The sequence below is a fragment of the Myotis nattereri genome, assembly GCF_964212035.1.
Source record: "Myotis nattereri genome assembly, chromosome: 19".
Lineage (NCBI taxonomy): Eukaryota > Metazoa > Chordata > Mammalia > Chiroptera > Vespertilionidae > Myotis > Myotis nattereri.
Window position 1 is genome coordinate 14,319,488 of NC_138095.1, and position 17,231 is coordinate 14,336,718.

Consider the following 17,231-nt stretch of genomic DNA (forward strand, 5'->3'; position numbering starts at 1 on the left):
TTTCTGGCACCCCGATAATTCGGATGTTGGTATGTTTGAAGTTGTCCCAGAGGCTCCTTACACTATCTTCATATTTTTGGATTCTTTTTTCGTTTTGCTTTTCCGAATAGGTGTTTTTTGCTTCTTCGTATTTTCGATCTTTGACTTGATTCTTGGGATCCTCTCGTCTGCTGTTGGATCTCTGTATATTATTCTTTATTTCAGTCAGTGTGTGCTTAATTTCTGACTGGTCCTTTTCCATTTTTTTGGCATTCTCATTAAGATCCTTGAAGGTCTCACTAAGTTCCTCGGAGGTTCATAGAAGATTCTTGAGTAATCTTATAACTGTGGTTCTGAACTCTATGTCTTCCATTAGCTTGCTTTCCTCCATTTCTTTCATTTGTGACATGTTTCTTTGTCTTCGCATTTTTGGCTGACTGCGAGGACCCACTGTGTCTATAAGAAGAACTGCTGTGCTGGAGACACCCTTATGTGGTAGGACTTGCTTCAGTGGGGCTTTGGTGCTCACTGAGTCTGCTTCTTGAGTGTGTCCCTTATAGATGTGAGGAGTTGAAATCTAGTATCTGACCCGGAGTACCCTGGATCCTGGATCTCCAAGTCAACCACTGTGTGGGTCCACCCAGCAGGGGCTACAGCAATATCAACAGATTTCTCCTCTTTGTTTGGAGTTTGGAAGTTTTGGAGCTCTCTGATCCAGCTGCAGTTTGTTAGGTCGCAAAAGCGCAGGTGCCACCGAGCACAGCTTGGGAGGGGATGTAAATTTAGAGGGGCGGGGTCTCAGAGGGTCCCCAGGGCGGAGCAAACAGCAATGGTGTCGTCAGCGACTCTGAGACTCCCCGAGTGCCATGCACGCCCCCACAGCAACAATGGTCCCTGCGAGCAGCTCTGTGAGAAAGTCACCCTTGCTTTCCGACCCGCTGCAAGACAGTCCCGTTTCTCCCTATAGGAGCCTGGGACCCCAGCATCTCGCTGTAAATTGAGTTCAGTGTGTTAGAGAGCTTGTCCCCTTCCGATTGAAAAAAACCACGCACCCAGGTGCAGCTGCCTCTCGTGCGCGCCTCCGTACCTTTGTTCTTGGAGCCTCTACCTCCTACTTGGTCTCAATGCCCTTTTTCTTTCCTTCTAGTTGTAGAACTTCCACTCGGTCAGCTTTCCCGTGGTTCTGGATGATAGCTGTTTGTCTTATAGTTGTGGTTTTAATGTTGTTGTCGGGGGCAGCACGTACAGGTTTGTACCTTATGCCGCCATCTTGGTTCCGACACTACATCTTCTTTCACTCCACAACGTTCCTTAAAATCAACTTAATAAACTTTAAAGTTTTAAGTCTTAGTTAAGCAATAGGTACATTGAATAAAACTTGATATCATACTTAATAATATTCCTTAAAATTTACCTTACAATATCCATAAAATTAAATCATGACAATGACTGACAAACACTAACGTGAACAATGGCCTTGCATCTCCTTGGAGAGTTTGGGCAAGTCAGATTTGTATATTGTTGTTTTTAATTTTAGGCACGATTCCAGGTTCTCATCAATAAGACGACTTCTCAATTTACTCTTGATAAGGTTCATGCTTGAAAATGATTGTTCACATAAATATGTAGACCCGAATAAGGAAAGAACAGCGCACGCTAGTTTTTTCAGTTGATTGTATGAGTCAGGAATACTATTCCAGGTGTTAAAAATCAACATATCTTCGGTCTCCAGGGTCTTTCAAAGCAGACCACTAGTGCTGTGAACTAAGTTCACATTTGTTTTTTTCTCCAATATTTCTATATCAGCACATAGATGTTCAAATTTCAAGCTCCACAGTTCTTTGTTTTTTAAATCCAGCAATTGCATTTCAAAGTTGCCAATGTCAATATTAAAGGGAGAAAATTTTAATTCTGTTACAGTAGCATTGAGGGGTTTTTTAACAAAGGCTAACATCACTTTGCTGTTTCTGAATTCCTGAAACCTGTTGAGAAAAGCTTCCCTCATATTTAAAATACCGCACATGCCCCTAGCCAGTTTGGCTCAGTGGGTAGAGCATCGGCCTGCGGACTCAAGGGTCCCAGGTTCGATTCTGGTCAAGGGCATGTACCTTGGTTGCGGGCACATCTCCAGTGGGGAGTGTGTGGGAGGCGGCTGATCGATGTTTCTCTCTCATCGATGTTTCTAACTCTCTATCCCTCTCCCTTCCCCTATGTAAAAAATCAATAAAATATATTTAAAATAAAATACCGCACGTGGTATTTTGTGGAAGAGCCACACTCAAGGGGCCAAAGAGCCGCATGTGGCTCACGGACCGTGGTTTGCTGACCACTGCTCTAGGGTATTTGAGAAACATAAAAGTGTTAAATGACCCAGCTCTTGGCCCCTTTTTCCTCTCATTTCCTTGATCTTTGAAACGCCCAGGATCTGGTCTTCCTCCCAGCAAACAGCAGGATGAGGGAAGGATGCACCAAGAAAGAGCCCACGCCCAGGTGGCGTGGTTCAGTGGTTGAGCATTGACCTGTGAACCAGGAGGTCAGGGTGCGATTCCTGGTCAGGGCACATGACTGGGTTGTGGGCTCGATCCCCAAGGTGGGGCATGTAGGTGGCCAATCAGAAACATCATCATTGATGTTTCCCCCTCTCCCTCTCCCTTCCTATATGAAATCAATAAAAGTGTATTTTCAAAGAGAGAGAGAGAGAGAGAGAAAGAAAGTTAGAGAGAGAGGAAGGAAAGAAGGAAGGAAGAAAGGGCCCAGGATCATCAGCTGCTCCAAATGTGCAGCACTAGCTTCACCAGGCAGTCCCAGACGCAGCCTCTCACGGGTTCTCTCTTCTCCCCACAGGGCGCCCAAACAAGGGAAAATGGCCACAGAAAATCACTCCACGGTGGTGACAGAGTTCATTCTCCGGGGATTGACAAATCGACCCGAGCTCCAGCTCCCCCTCTTCCTCCTCTTCCTGGGGATCTACTCGCTCACCACGATGGGGAACCTGGGCATGATAGCGCTGATTCGCCTGAATGCTCAGCTTCACACCCCCATGTACTACTTCCTCAGCAACCTGTCGCTCGTGGACCTCTGCTACTCCTCCGTCATTACCCCCAAAATGCTGGTGCACTTCGTGTCAGAGAGGAACGCCATCTCCTACGCGGGGTGCATGTCACAGCTCTACTTCTTCCTGGTGTTCGTCATCGCCGAGTGCTACATGCTGACGGTGATGGCCTACGACCGCTATGTCGCCATCTGCAGGCCTTTGCTTTACAACATCATCATGTCTCATCACGTCTGCTCCCTGCTGGTGGCGGTGGTCTACGTCATGGGGCTCATTGGCTCAACAATAGAGACTGGCCTCATGTTAAAGCTGTCCTACTGTGAGGTCCTCATCAGCCATTACTTCTGTGACATCCTCCCCCTCATGAAGCTCTCCTGCTCGAGCACCTACGTGGTTGAGGTGGCCGTCTTCTTCTTAGCGGGATTCAACATCATAGTGACCAGCTTCACGGTCCTTTGTTCCTACGCCTTCATCTTCTCCAGCATCCTCCGCATCAGCACCACAGAGGGACGGTCCAGGGCCTTCAGCACCTGCAGCTCCCACCTTGCGGCTGTGGGGATGTTCTATGGGACCACTGCATTCATGTACTTAAAACCCTCCACCGCCAGTTCCCTGGCCCAGGAGAACGTGGCTTCTGTGTTCTACACCACAGTGATCCCCATGCTGAACCCCCTCATCTACAGTTTGAGGAATAAGGAGGTAAAGGCTGCCATACAGAGAACACTGCACAGAAAAATGTTTTGATGCGAAAGTTATGCTTCCTCAACTTGAAAAGTAAGTAGCTACAAACACCAGCAAGAAGCCCTCGGAATGAATGCCCAACCACAATGGGGAACAATTACATTTCTCTACTTTTTTATTTTTTGATTTTTAAATCCTCTACAGAGGATATGTTTATTGATTTTAGCGAGAGGGAAAGGGAGAAAGAGAGAAACATCGATGCAAGAAAGAACATCAGTTGGTGGCCTTCAGAACACGCTCCAACCAGGGACCGAACCCACAACCTGGCTATGTGCCTTGACTGGGAATTGAACCCAGAACCTTTTGGGGTAAGGAATGAGGCTCCAACCAATTAAGCCACACAGGCCAGGTTTTGAGAGCTTACTCTGAGTCATGCGACTCTTCTAAACGCTTTACATGCATTATTTTAATTAACCCTTACAATAGGTAGGCACTATTGTTATCCCCATTTTACAGATTTGGAAACTTGGTTTCGTCACTTGTCCAAGGTCACAGAGCTGGTAAACAAAGACACAGGGATTTAAACTCAAGCCGAAGTGACTCCAGAGCCCACACTCCTGGCTCTCAATCGTTATCCCCTTTGCTTTAGGCCAGTGGTTCTCAACCTTCTGGCCCTTTAAATGCAGTTCCTCATGTTGTGACCCAACCATAAAATTATTTTCATTGCTACTTCATAACTGTAATGTTGCTACTGTTAGGAATCGTAATGCAAATATCTGATATGCAGGATGGTCTTAGGCGACCCCTGTGAAAGGGTCGTTCGACCGCCAAAGGGGTCGCGACCCACAGGTTGAGAACCAGTGCTTTAGGCTGACACTCCCTTTGAACAGCCTATGACGCTTGCCTAATTATGCTCCTCCAAAATTCCAAGGGTCTCCTGAAAATAATTTCCCAGCCTCCCACTTTTATCATCCGCTCTAGCCTCTTCCCATTTATAAAAACTTCTTCAGGATGACTAGGGAAAGACTACATGAGAGTCACCAACTCAGCCTGGTTTTAGAACTGCAAGTCCCATGTCCTGGGAGACCACGCGATCCCACACAAACCAGAACGCTTGTCCGTCCACGGTTACATGCTGCAGAAGCTCTTCCTGATTAAACAACCGACAGACCTACTGCCAACCTCACTCAGTGAACCCAGTGGCCACGGGACAAAGTTCCTCCCTGCCCCCCTTGTTTATAACGACATCAAGGATATGGGATTTGTGGACATCCTCTTGTTATTTCTAGCTATTTTGGGTATAATAGCCTACCAATCAGTGGTTTACTATGGGAAACAAAAATAACTCTAGTTTTCTCAAGCAGAAAGAGATTTCATACAGGGAATGACTTGCTTACAGTGTTTTTGAACGACTGAAAAAGGGATGAGGGAGCCCCCAAACGGACCCTGAAATAGATGTGACCCAGAGGTCAGGAAGCTCACGTCTGTCACCGGGAGCAGTGCCTCTCACACTCACAAAATGGGTAACTACACAACTGGACCCTTGTTTGAAACGCAGATTTGGGGGCCTGCTCCACACCCAGAGAATTCCTGGGTGGGGCCAGCAGTCTGTGTTTTCATAAGCCTTTGGATAATTCTGATACGTACTGAAGTGTGAGAGCCACCTCACTCCCACCTTCCAGATCTCACACCGATTCGCAACCAGGGTTCCAGCTACCAGCGAAACTGGGATACGTAATTTTTATTTATTTTATTATTTTATTTTTTAAAATGTATTTTTATTGATTTCAGAGAGGAAGGGGGAGAGAGAAAGAGATAGAAGCATCATGATGAGAGAGAATCATTGATTGGCTGCCTCCTGCGCAGCCCTGACTGGGGATTGAGTCTGCAACCCAGGCATGTGCCCTGACTGGGAATCAAACCGTGACCTCCTGGTTCATAGGTCGACGCTCAGCCACTGAGCCACCCTGGCCGGGCGGATATGTAATTTTTAGCTCTCAGGCCTGACCACCAGGAGGGTGGGAGGATTGTTGAAGAGCTGTTACTGCCAAGTGGCCACTCCACCCTTTTCTTCCTGACTTTCCTCCAGCAGGAACTGAGAGCCCTACCACCACAGATCCCCTCCAATTAGAAGAAAATGTAGGAAAATATCTTTGTTATCTAAAGATGAGACACCACAAAGCCAAATAAACGGGTGAATTTGATAATAGGAACTGGTTGATTTTTGTTTAGTAAAGGACCCTGGGGATAGACTTAATAGAAAGATAACAAAAAGAAAGAAGTTATCAAACTGGCATCATTCAACATCAACAAAAGAAAAATGGGCACAGTATATAGAACCAACAGCTTACAGAACAGAAAACCCGAAGTGCCCCTCAGCATACGAGGAGATGCTGGAGCCTATTGGTAATCAGAGGAAGTGCAAAATAAAACAAGATATGTCTTCACACCCACCACAGGGCAAATCAACAGGTAAACTGTAGTGGAGACTTTGCAGCAGTTACAAGCAAAGGATTAGCTACAGGCTACATCGCTCAGAGCCATAGTGCTCGGTGAGAAAAGCGAGGAAGATGATGAGGCGTAAAACACACTGTTACTGGCAGTGCCCTCAGCGGTCCCCAGATCTAGCCCTTGCTTCAGTGGTGTTTCGACGGAACAGACCCAGGGACACCCCTTCTTCCAGCCTCTGACCACCCTCCAACCTCTTTTCCAGTCACCACTTTCAGAACCACCTCAGCCGTCCTCACCTCTGAGACCAGCCAGCACTTTTTACCTTAACTCCTATTGCCGAACCACCATGAGCTCCCAAATTCGTCAGAATTATTCCACCAAGGCTGAGGCTGCCGTCAACCGCTGGCCAACCTGCCTCTGCGGGCCGCCCACACCTACCTCTCTCTGGGCTTCTATTTCCACCACCACGCTGCGGCTCTGGAGGGTGAGTTGGTGAAGACGGTGGCGGGTGCCGAGCATCTCTTAGACATGCAAAACCAGCCAGGTGGCCGGGTTCTCTTCCAGGACGTGCTGAAGCCTCCCAAGGAGAGTGGGGTGACACGCAGGATGACGCCGTGGCCTCGGAGAGGAACCTGAACCAGGCCCTTGGGGAGCTGCGGGCCCTGGATCTGTCCGCACAACCCTCAGCTCTGTGACTTCCGGGAGAACCACTTCCTGGGTGAGCAGGTGAAGCTCAGCAAGAAGATGGGCAACACCTGGCTCACCTCCGCAGGCGGCCCCCAGGCTGGGCTGGGCGAGTGTCTCTTCGAAAGGCTCACCCCCAAGCACCACCAGGAGCCTGTGGAGCCCAGAGGCCTTTGAGGGGCCCCTCTGCATCCCCTGGTGTCTGGCTTTTGCCTGAGCCTCACCCTGAAAACCCCTAGCCGTTCTTTTAACCGCCCTGAAGCCCACTCCCATGCATTGGACCACATGGAAACTATACAGCTTTTTGCGGCAAACACAAAACCAAAGCAAACCAACCATGACGTTATTTGTGATATTAAAGTTACATGCACACAAACCAGAAAAAAAATATTTAGAAAGATAAAAATAACTAATACCCATTAGGCAGGTTAGAACGGTTACCTAGAGAGCTAAGATGCATGGAAGTAGGGAGTGAGAAAAAGAAACAGAAGCAACACTTCTTTTCCTAGAGTCCTAGACCCACCGCCAGGTGCATGCCAGTCAACACACCCAGGAGGCTCTGGCTCAGCGTTAGCCACTCCCGTTGAGGAGGGAGACAGGCAGGCCCCTACCCTTAATACTGTGGGCCCCAGGGAAAGACTCTCTAAATGTTTATTTTTATTTAAACATATTTATTAAGTTGATTAGGGTGACATTGGTCAACATGAACATAAAGGTTTCAGGTGTGGGTTTCTATGTTACAAGATCTGTATATTGCACTGTATCCATCGCCCAAAGTCAAATCTCCTGTCACCTTATATTATGACCCCTTTGTCCCCCCTCCCCCCTCTCTCTGGCAACCACCACACTGCTGATTGTGTTCACGAGTTTCAGTTTCATATCACACATATTCTAAATATTTAGAAGTTGAAAATCAAGCTAACAAAAGGCTAATAACTATTTTCTCCTTCTTACCTTGACAACTATACCTTCATAACTAGAGAAGACCCTGTTTAAATTTAGAAATATGAGAATTCTGAGTTCCGTGCCCAGAATGAAATACCAAAGTGTGGACATAAGAATGTCCAAACCAGTAGAGGATTTTTATGAGTTTATTTGCACCCAAACTGACCCAAGGTGGCAGAGCGGGTGGAAGCTGCACTCACCTCCTCCAATGACCACATCAAAATTATAACTAAACGACAGAAGGATTAACTTGGAGAATCATCTGAAGACTAGCTGAACAGAAGTCTTTTAACAAAGGATATACAGAAGAAGCCACATCAGGAGTGGTAGGAGGGGCCCAGCCAGTGTGGCTCAGTGGTTGAGCATCAACCCATGAACCAAGAGGCTGCCGGTTTGATTCCCTATTAGGACACATGCCCAGGTTGCAGGCTTGATCCCCAGTGTGAGGCGTGCAGGAAGCAGCCAATTGATGATGTTTCTTTCTCATCAATGTTTCTATTTCTCTCCCTCTCCTTCCTCTTGAAATCAATAAACATTTATTTAAAATAAATAAAATTTCCAAAGCGATTTATGTGCCTGAAGAAAATATAAGTAGTTAAGAAAAAAATGAGATACTAAAAACACCGTATTTCCTCTAGCTAGTGATTACCATTCTTAATTACTTAGCATCTATCCTTCCATATATTTTAGTATGGACACATATGCCTTTTTCTCTGAACTGAGACATATAAACACACATATGTGTGTAACTTGCTCTGGTGTGTTGCATTTTTAAATACATGGTTTCATATGATCCCCTCCCTTCCAAAAATACCTGCCCTAACCACTTTTCTGGGCTTCACATTGGCTTCAGATTGCAGCAGGAAAGAGAGAAATCCACGCTGCACAATCATCTTTATACCTTAAATTACGGTGCCAGGCACGGCACCATTTATTCATGACTACAACTCTTTGAGTTGTGTTTCTTACCCCCATTTTACGATAAAGGCTTTGAAGTTCACAGAGAGGTTAAAAAAAAAGTACCACTGTCATCCAGCTAGGAAGTGGCAGAGCCAGGGTTTGTACCGAGATCAGACCCGATTTCAAAGTTTATTCTCTGAATACTTAGTGAAACCGTATAATTTACCACCTACTGGGATATTTCTGAGAATGACAGGGGATGTCAGAAAAAATGGCAGAGGAGGAAATTCCCCAGTCCTTCTATCCAGAGAAGCAATGAGTAAACTGGCAAAAACATTCAAAATAAACTTTCTTGGAACTCTGGATACTAATTAAAAGCTTGCAACAACCGGGGAACACAAGGGAGAAAGTTAAATCTCAGTAAGGGAGCTCTGTGGCATGTTAACTTGTTCTGAATGTGTCTCCTGCTCCCAGCTGAGTGCTGGCCTTGGGAACAACAGCCTGCATTCCTGGTAACAGCTTACTCTCCAGGAATTGTGGTTGTATGTTCTGTCCTGTCTGGTGGCTCTCTGGAAGACCCGCTCAAAGGGATTGCCTCTGTTTTGCCTAACCTGGAACTCTCCTAGGGCAGAGGCGGCTGGGGGGGCGGGGGGGGGGGCGGTGTAGGAGGCCATTTGTGGAAAATGTTTAGCAGCGGTTCTCAACCTGTGGGTTGTGACTCCTTTGGGGGTCGAACGACCCTTTCACAGGGGTCGCCTAAATACATCCTGCATATCAGATATTTACATGACGATTCATAACAGTAGCAACATTACAGTTATGAAGTAGCAACGCAAATAATTTTATGGTTGGGGGTCACCACAACATGAGGAACTGTATGAAAGGGTCGCGGCATTAGGAAGGTTGAGAACCACTGATTTAAAGGCTGATGCATTAGTCACTGCCTCCTGGGGCAAGGGGTAACAGTTGGGGCAGTAATAGATGAACCAAAAAGTTTGGGAGGAAAAAAAAAAAAGTTTGGGAGGAGAGACTAGGGAATGAGATGCTGAGAGAAATAAGCTCACACATATTCCTGAGAGCCTAGGGCCGTCCGTGGTCGGCAAACTGCAGCTCACAAGCCACATGTGGCTCTTTGGCCCCTTGAGTGTGGCTCTTCCTAAGCCTTAGGAGTCCCCTAATTAAGTTAATAACAATGTACCTACCTATACAGTTTAAGTTTAAAACATCTGGCTCTCAAAAGAAATTTCAATCGTTGTACTGTTGATATTTGGCTCTGTTGACTGAGGAGTTTGCCGACCACTGGCCTAGAGGACCACACACAGACTGTGTGCACACGCTCAGAAAAGACCTGAGAGTGCCATAGGTTATCACCTCTGATTGACCTTCAGGCAACATTGTTTGTAATAGCTCCTAAGTGGGAGCAACCCAAATGTCCATCAACTGATGCATGGATGAATAAAATGTAATGCATCCATACAATCGAATACTATTCAGCCCGAAAAAGCAATGAAGTAACTGCCACAACCTGCCACACAACACGCCACAACACGGACAAACCTGGAAAATATTATGCCGCGTGAAGGAAGCCAGACACAAAAGGCCACATATCATACGATTCTGTTGGTAGGAAATGACAGAATAGGTAAGACAATAGAGACAGAAAACAGATTAGTGGGTCCCTGGGGCTGGGGGCAGGAGGAGATAGGGAGTGACTGCTTCTGGCATGGGCTTCCTTTTGAGATGGTGGAATGTTCTGGGTTTAGATAGCGCTGTGGGTTGCACAGCACTGCGAATGTATTAAAAGCCATAGCATCTACGCTTCAACATGCCTTAAATGGTGAATTTTAAAAATGTCATGTGACTTTTACCTCAATAAAAAGTAATAATAAAACTGAAAAACGGAGGGAGGGGGAGTGCTCTAATAGCTTTGAAATGCAGCCTCCCTGGCAATTGACATCAACTCAGAGCAACTTTCCTTGGTGTTACATCATCCAGACAAGAGCCCTCAGAGGTTCTTAGAGAAAAGCCCACTTTTAATGAACCCCTGAGGTCTTATTTGCTCTTCAGTCCCAAGGAGAGTCTGTCTTATGGGGCTTATTTGAAGTTTGTGATAATGAATTGTTTTACTCTATTTGTAAAATTTCGTCAGTGGAATTGAGGACAGGGATTGGGGTTTAGTGATGAGAGTGAGGATGTAGTAAAATTCTAAGTGAAAATCTCTCAAGACACTATCACTGCCAAGTCTTGGTTGAATGTGGGCTATAGAGAAAGACCAGCAATTATTGATAAGTGTATACGTGCATACACTCATAAACAGGCCTTTAAAAATGGATTTCAGTCTCTGTTATGATTTCATAACTTCTCCACAGGAACTCCAGCGTATAACTCTGACCCAAAATATATCTAACTCACCTGCTCACCGAGTCTTGAATTTCTCCTAATTGAGATTTGTTTGTTTGTTTTGCTTTGGCTGAACAGTCTGTCCTCCTTAAAATAAAAGTGTCCCTAATAAGGAATGTGGAGTACAGGTGATCACATACCAGCTCTAGTCATCTTTGAAGGACTGAATTTATTGAATCCCTTCCTGAAGCCAATCACAAAATGAATGGAACTTAGAGCAGACAGAGCTGGATGAATGAAGAACAGAATTGGGAATATATAGGTACCTTCATGATATGGCCTTTGGTTTTTAAAAAATGCTCACAAAAGCCTCTTGCTCTTCTAAACTCTCCGTGTATCTAAAATTTCCTTCCTTCCAAGCAGTGCTCTGGGTGAAGGTATGGTTACTAAAGCGCATGATAAAAGGTACTGCCTGAAAGCAATGTTTCATTGAACCATGTTTACCCAATAGGACATGAGAGTAACTGATATTACTGAACAAAACTCTGGCCATGTCTTTTTCAAGTAGTATTTGCAACTCCAAACCACAGGTCATAAAAAGCACTGTGGCTTCCTGTTTGCCCTCTGCCTTGGATCACCTGCTGGGAAAACCACCCGCCACGTTGCCAAGAAAGAGGCCCTCCTGATGCAGAACTAAGACCGCCTGTCAACTCCTGTCAACACCCAACAAGGCACTGAGACCGCCCGCCAACAATCACTGGATGAGCTTGGAAGCTGACCTCCAGTCCCAGTCAAGCCCTGGGATGTCCGCTGCTCCAGTCAACATCCTGATTGAACTTCACAAGAGACCCTGAGCCTAACAACCCAACTAAGATGCTTCTAAATTTCTGATCTACAGAATTTTTGAGATGTTTGTTGTTTTAAGCCCTCGGTTTCAGCGCAATTTTTATGCAGCATTAGAAACTACTGCATTTCAGCTAATACAGCGGCTCTCAACCTGTGGGTCGCGACCCCTTTGGGGGTCAAACGACCCTTTCGCAGGGGTTGCCTAAGACCATCGGAAAACACATATATAATTACATATTGTTTTTGTGATTAATCACTATGCTTTAATTATGTTCAATTTGTAACAATGAAAATACATCCTGCATGTCAGATATTTACATCACCATTCATAACAGTAACAAAATGAAAGTTACGAAGTAGCAACGAAAATAATTTTATGGTTGGGGGTCACCACAACATGAGGAACTGTATTAAAGGTTCGGGGCATTAGGAAGGTTGAGAACTACTGAGCTAATAGAAGAGAAGCTAGAAAGCCTGAATAGTCAAATATTTATTCAAGAACTTGAATCCACTAAACTAGATGCCTTCACCTGTAAATTCTTCCAAAAATTTAATAACTGACACGAATCTTGCACAAACTTTTCCGAGAATAGATAAAAAGGAAATACTTCCTCACTCTCTTAGTGAGGCCAGTATAACCTGCCAAAGTCCTTACAAGAAAGGAAAATAATATCCAGCTTGTTCTTTTTCATAAATATAAAACATTTTAGCAAACTGAAACCACCAAAAATGAAGAGAATATATCAGAATCAAATAAAGTTCATTCCAGGAAAGCAAGAATAGTATAACATTCAAAAACCAATCAGTACATTTCATCACAGTAACAACAATAAGGAGAAAAAAAATAATAATGAACATCTCAAATTATACAGAAAAGTATTTTGAAAAATTGAACATCCATTCAAAATAATCACACTTAGTAAAGTAGGAATATAGGAGAACTTAATGTAAAAAATAATATCCAAAGACAGAGAGAGAGAGAGAGAAGAAATAAGATAAGGATACCTACTATTACTACCTATATTCAGTATTGTACTGAAGGTCCTAACCAGTGCAATAAGGCAAGAAAAATAAATTTTCAAAAAGAATAAAGGTTAGAAAATAAATAATCATTTTTCACAGATGACATGGTTGGGTAGACAGAAAATCCGAAAGAATCTACAAACTATTAGAATCAATAAATGAATTTAAAAGGTTTGCTGGATAGAAGATCAATATGCAAAAATCAGTTGTAGTTCCTTATATTAGCAACAAGTAGAAAATAAAACTTTTTTAAAGTACTCTTAACAATGTTAACAAGAAAGATCAAATACCTAGGAATAAGTCATAACAAAAGATGTGTAAGACATCCACACTGAAAACTAAAAATCACTAGGAATAGAAATTAAAGAAGACCTAAATTGAGGGATATATTGTGTTCATAAATTTGAAACCTCAATACTGGAAGGATATCGATTTTCCTCAAATTAAGCTAGGGATTTAGCAGTCTCAATAAAAAATTCTGAAACTGATAAGCTGATTATAAAATTCATATAGAAATGCAAAATGTCAAGAATAGCAGAACAATCTTGAGGAGCAATAAAACTGGGACATTTACACTATAGGGGAAAAGACCTTAACAGCAGTTAAGATAGTCTTACTTTTGTTACAAATATAGACAAATTGTCACTTGATTTATGAAAACATCAAACTGTATTACAATGAGAAATGGGTGCTCTTTTCAATAAATTGTACTGAGTTGACTGAATAGCCGCATGAAAAATCATGTATCTTGAGCCCTTATGACATGTGTGTGTTACGTGCCATGGAGTCAGTTCCAATTTCTGGCAAGCGTGTGAATGAGTGATGTCCACAATGCCCTGTCCTCAGCAGGCCTGCTCAGCTCCTGTGGACTCGAGCCTATGGCTTCCTTTATGAAGTCAGTCCCTCTCACGTTTGGTCTTCCTCTGTCCCCAGTGCCTTCTATTTTCCCAGCATTATTGTCTTTCCCAAAGAACCCTGCTTTCTTACGATGTGCTTGAAGTAGGACAGTTTTAGTTTTATCATTTTTGCCTCCAATGATATTTCAGGCTTGATTTCTCTAGGGTCCACTTATTCATCTTTCTGGCAGTCCAGGGTATCCATACAGTTCTCCTCCAACATCATATTTCAAAAGAATCAATAATTTCCCTAGAAGCCTTCTTCACTGTCCTATGCTCACATCCATACATAGTAATTGGGAATATGAGGGTGTGGATGATCTTAGCTTTGGTCTCTAATCTCTCTAATCCCATTTAACCCTTATTTCTAGTCTCTAATTCCCATCTCATACCATATGTTAAAAAACTAATTCCAAATGACTGAAGAACATGATAAAGATAAAACAAAAAGTAATTTAGAGAACAGCTAAAATCATTTAGAGAACAGAAAAAATGTTAGGACATTGGGATAAGCAAAAGTTTCTTAAATAGGTTACATAAAGCACTATCCTTAAGAGAAAATACTAGATACATTGACTACCTGAGAATGATGAATTTCTGGCCCTTAAAAGACTCCATTAAGAGAATGAAAAGTCAAACAATGGAGTGAGAAAAATATAACCAAAACATATCTGATAGTGGTCTCATATGCAAAATATAAAAAGAATTCCTGCAAATCAATAATAAAAAGATAGACAACCTAGCAGGAAAAAGACTTGTACATACACTTTGGAACAGAAGACATTGAAATAGTCAAGATGGCCAACTGCATTCATCACTAGAGAAATTCAAGTTCAAACCTCAACCCAATGCTACTACACACTTTGCAAAATGGCTACATTGTTTTTTAATTTCAAAAACATAATAGTAAAGATGTGGAGCAATTAAGACTCTCGCAAACTGCTGATGAAATGTAAATTAATACAACCTCTTTGAAAACTAATAAAGATGAACATATGCAAAGTAATCCCAATATACCAATTCTCAAAGGTATATAACCAAAAGAAATGCATGTATACTGTATATTCCCCCATAAGATACAAATTAGAATGTTCACAGTAGCCAGAAACCCAATTGTCCATCAATTGATGAAGATAAGCAAATTGTTGTACTTCTACACAATAAAAGGAATCAAAATTTGATATGCACAACAACATGGATGAATCTCAAAAATATGTTGAGCAGCCTAGCTGACATGGCTCAGTGGTTGAGCGTCAACCTATGAACCAGGAGGTCACCATTTGAATCCCAGTCAGAGCATATGCCCAGGTTATGGGCTGGATCCCCAGGGTGGGGCATGCAGGAGGCAACTGATGAATGATGCTCTCTCATCATTGCTGTTTCTATCTCTCTCTCCCTCTCCCTTCCTCTCTGAAATCAATAAAAAAATATTTTTAAAAAATGTTGAGCAGAGAATCCAGACACAAAAAAATGTATACATGTAATTCCATTTATATTAAGTACAAAACAGTTGCAAATGGATGGTTCTCATAAATATGATGCAGAGCAAAAGAAGCCCAACGCAAAAGAGCACACACATATGATTCCATTTTTGTAAAGTATAAGGCAAAACTAAACGATGCTATTAGAAGTCATGATAATGATTACCCTTTGGGAAATGGCAGTTATTACAAAAGAGCACACAGGTGGCTTCTGGGTGCTAGTAGCATTCAGTTCCCTGATCAGATGAGAGCTGACTGAACTGTACACTTAAGATATGTGCTTATGAATGTAAGTTTATATACTTCAGTAAAGATGTAAACCAGTTTTTTTGCCCTGGCTGGTGCAGCTCAGTTGGTTGGGCATAGTTCTGTGCCCCTGAGGGTTGCCAGTTCGATTCCTGGTCAGGGAACATACCTGGGATGTGGGCTCGATCCCCGGTGGGGAGTGTGCAGGAGGTACTAATCTGTGTTCCGCTCTCACATTGATGTTTCTCTCTCTCTCCCTTCCCCGACCTCTCCCTCTAAAAATCAATAAAAATATTTTTTTAAAGTCATCTATTTTTAAAAACCAAAAGAAAATACATGGATACAGACCCAACAACACACATTTGTCAAAAACACACATAATGAAAAGATTCAGAAATGAGAGTATGGAGAGGCTAACGGGAAATGAAATAAAGGATCCCTTTTCTTGCTCCCATGCCCGGTCCACTCCAGTTTGCACACACTGAGCACCTCTGAATCACAGCTGGCCTCTGGCCTGGGGGTGGGGAGAGAGACAGGCCCAACCCAAACATTTGTGGGCCCAGGAAAAACAGTTCAAATAGAGGCCCACATATCATATATCTAAAAAATTAAATGTTATAAATAAAGCTAGCCAACTGTTAAATAAAATACACTCTATCTGCCTACCTTGACATATTTAGACACACACACCAATTCATAATGATCTGAATGTCAGATTTAAATTTAGATTCCTCCCAGGCCCCTTCTTCCCAACACGGCTAAGTCCCCACATTGCAAGAAGCCTCATAATTGCATGTACGGGCATCCCGGGCTTCTAAATTCCACCCAACTCCCTCAAGGCACCTTTCCTTAGTCCTAGCGGTGCACACCAGCAGCACGACCTGTCCACGAGAGGATGCACCCAAGAAAAAGGCCTGCATGGGCCCTGGGAACAGACTGGGGCCATCTGGGCACGGAATTACAGCGTCCCTGGTGCCAGAAGAGTGGTCTAGAGGAGACTCTGAATGGGTGCATCCCCTTGGCCCCACGGACTCTTTGCCTCGTGAGAAGGCCACAGCCGAAGGGGACCAGGGTGAAGGCCAAAGTCGGGGCCTCTGAGGGCAGATGCCTCACTCACCCAACCCCACCAAGTGGAAATAAGAGTTGCTATTTACCCTACACTTTACAAAATGCCTTCACATATAATACTCTCAGTCAAGCCTCTCTATCTTGTAAGAGTACAACATCATGCCATTTGATAGCTGAGACTCCCGGCCAAAGTCACACAATAAAAATGAGTCCTGCTTGATCTCCCGTGGAAGCCTTTGAAATTTTCAAATTTCAAAGGTCACTTCTTTACACTATTTAACACTGCCACCCATCCCTCGGTTTTCTAAAGAACTGATGAAGGCTAAAAAAAAAATTGTAAATATGTGGAAGGAAATTTAACACCACATGCAGAGTCCTTTCTGAGAAAGAGCCGGAGATCAAAGCACATCTCATCACTGGGACACAGAATACCATGTAGTAGGAGTCGTAATCCCAGCTGAGTCTTGGGGTCCCTATCTCCACCCCAAACCACAAAATGAGCACCTTCAACACAATTAAGCCCTCTCCACCCAAATTCCACACCAATTACATGGGAGGCCTGGCCTCACAGCCCGCCTTCCCTCCACCACCCACTAAAAATACTTTATTAATAAGAGGGCAGCATAAAGCCACAGACCT

The 17,231-nt window shown here is 43.6% G+C and overlaps 1 protein-coding gene across 1 annotated transcript; it reads left to right on the forward strand.

Moving 5' to 3' along the window:
- Positions 1-2,842: 2,842 nt before the first annotated feature.
- On the forward strand, positions 2,843-3,775 carry OR8A1 (olfactory receptor family 8 subfamily A member 1; the record flags this gene model as incomplete). The annotated part of the gene is made up of 1 exon (XM_081113474.1): positions 2,843-3,775. The coding sequence occupies one exon, from the start codon at positions 2,843-2,845 to the stop codon at positions 3,773-3,775; it is 933 nt and encodes a 310-aa protein (XP_080969600.1).
- Positions 3,776-17,231: the final 13,456 nt, after the last annotated feature.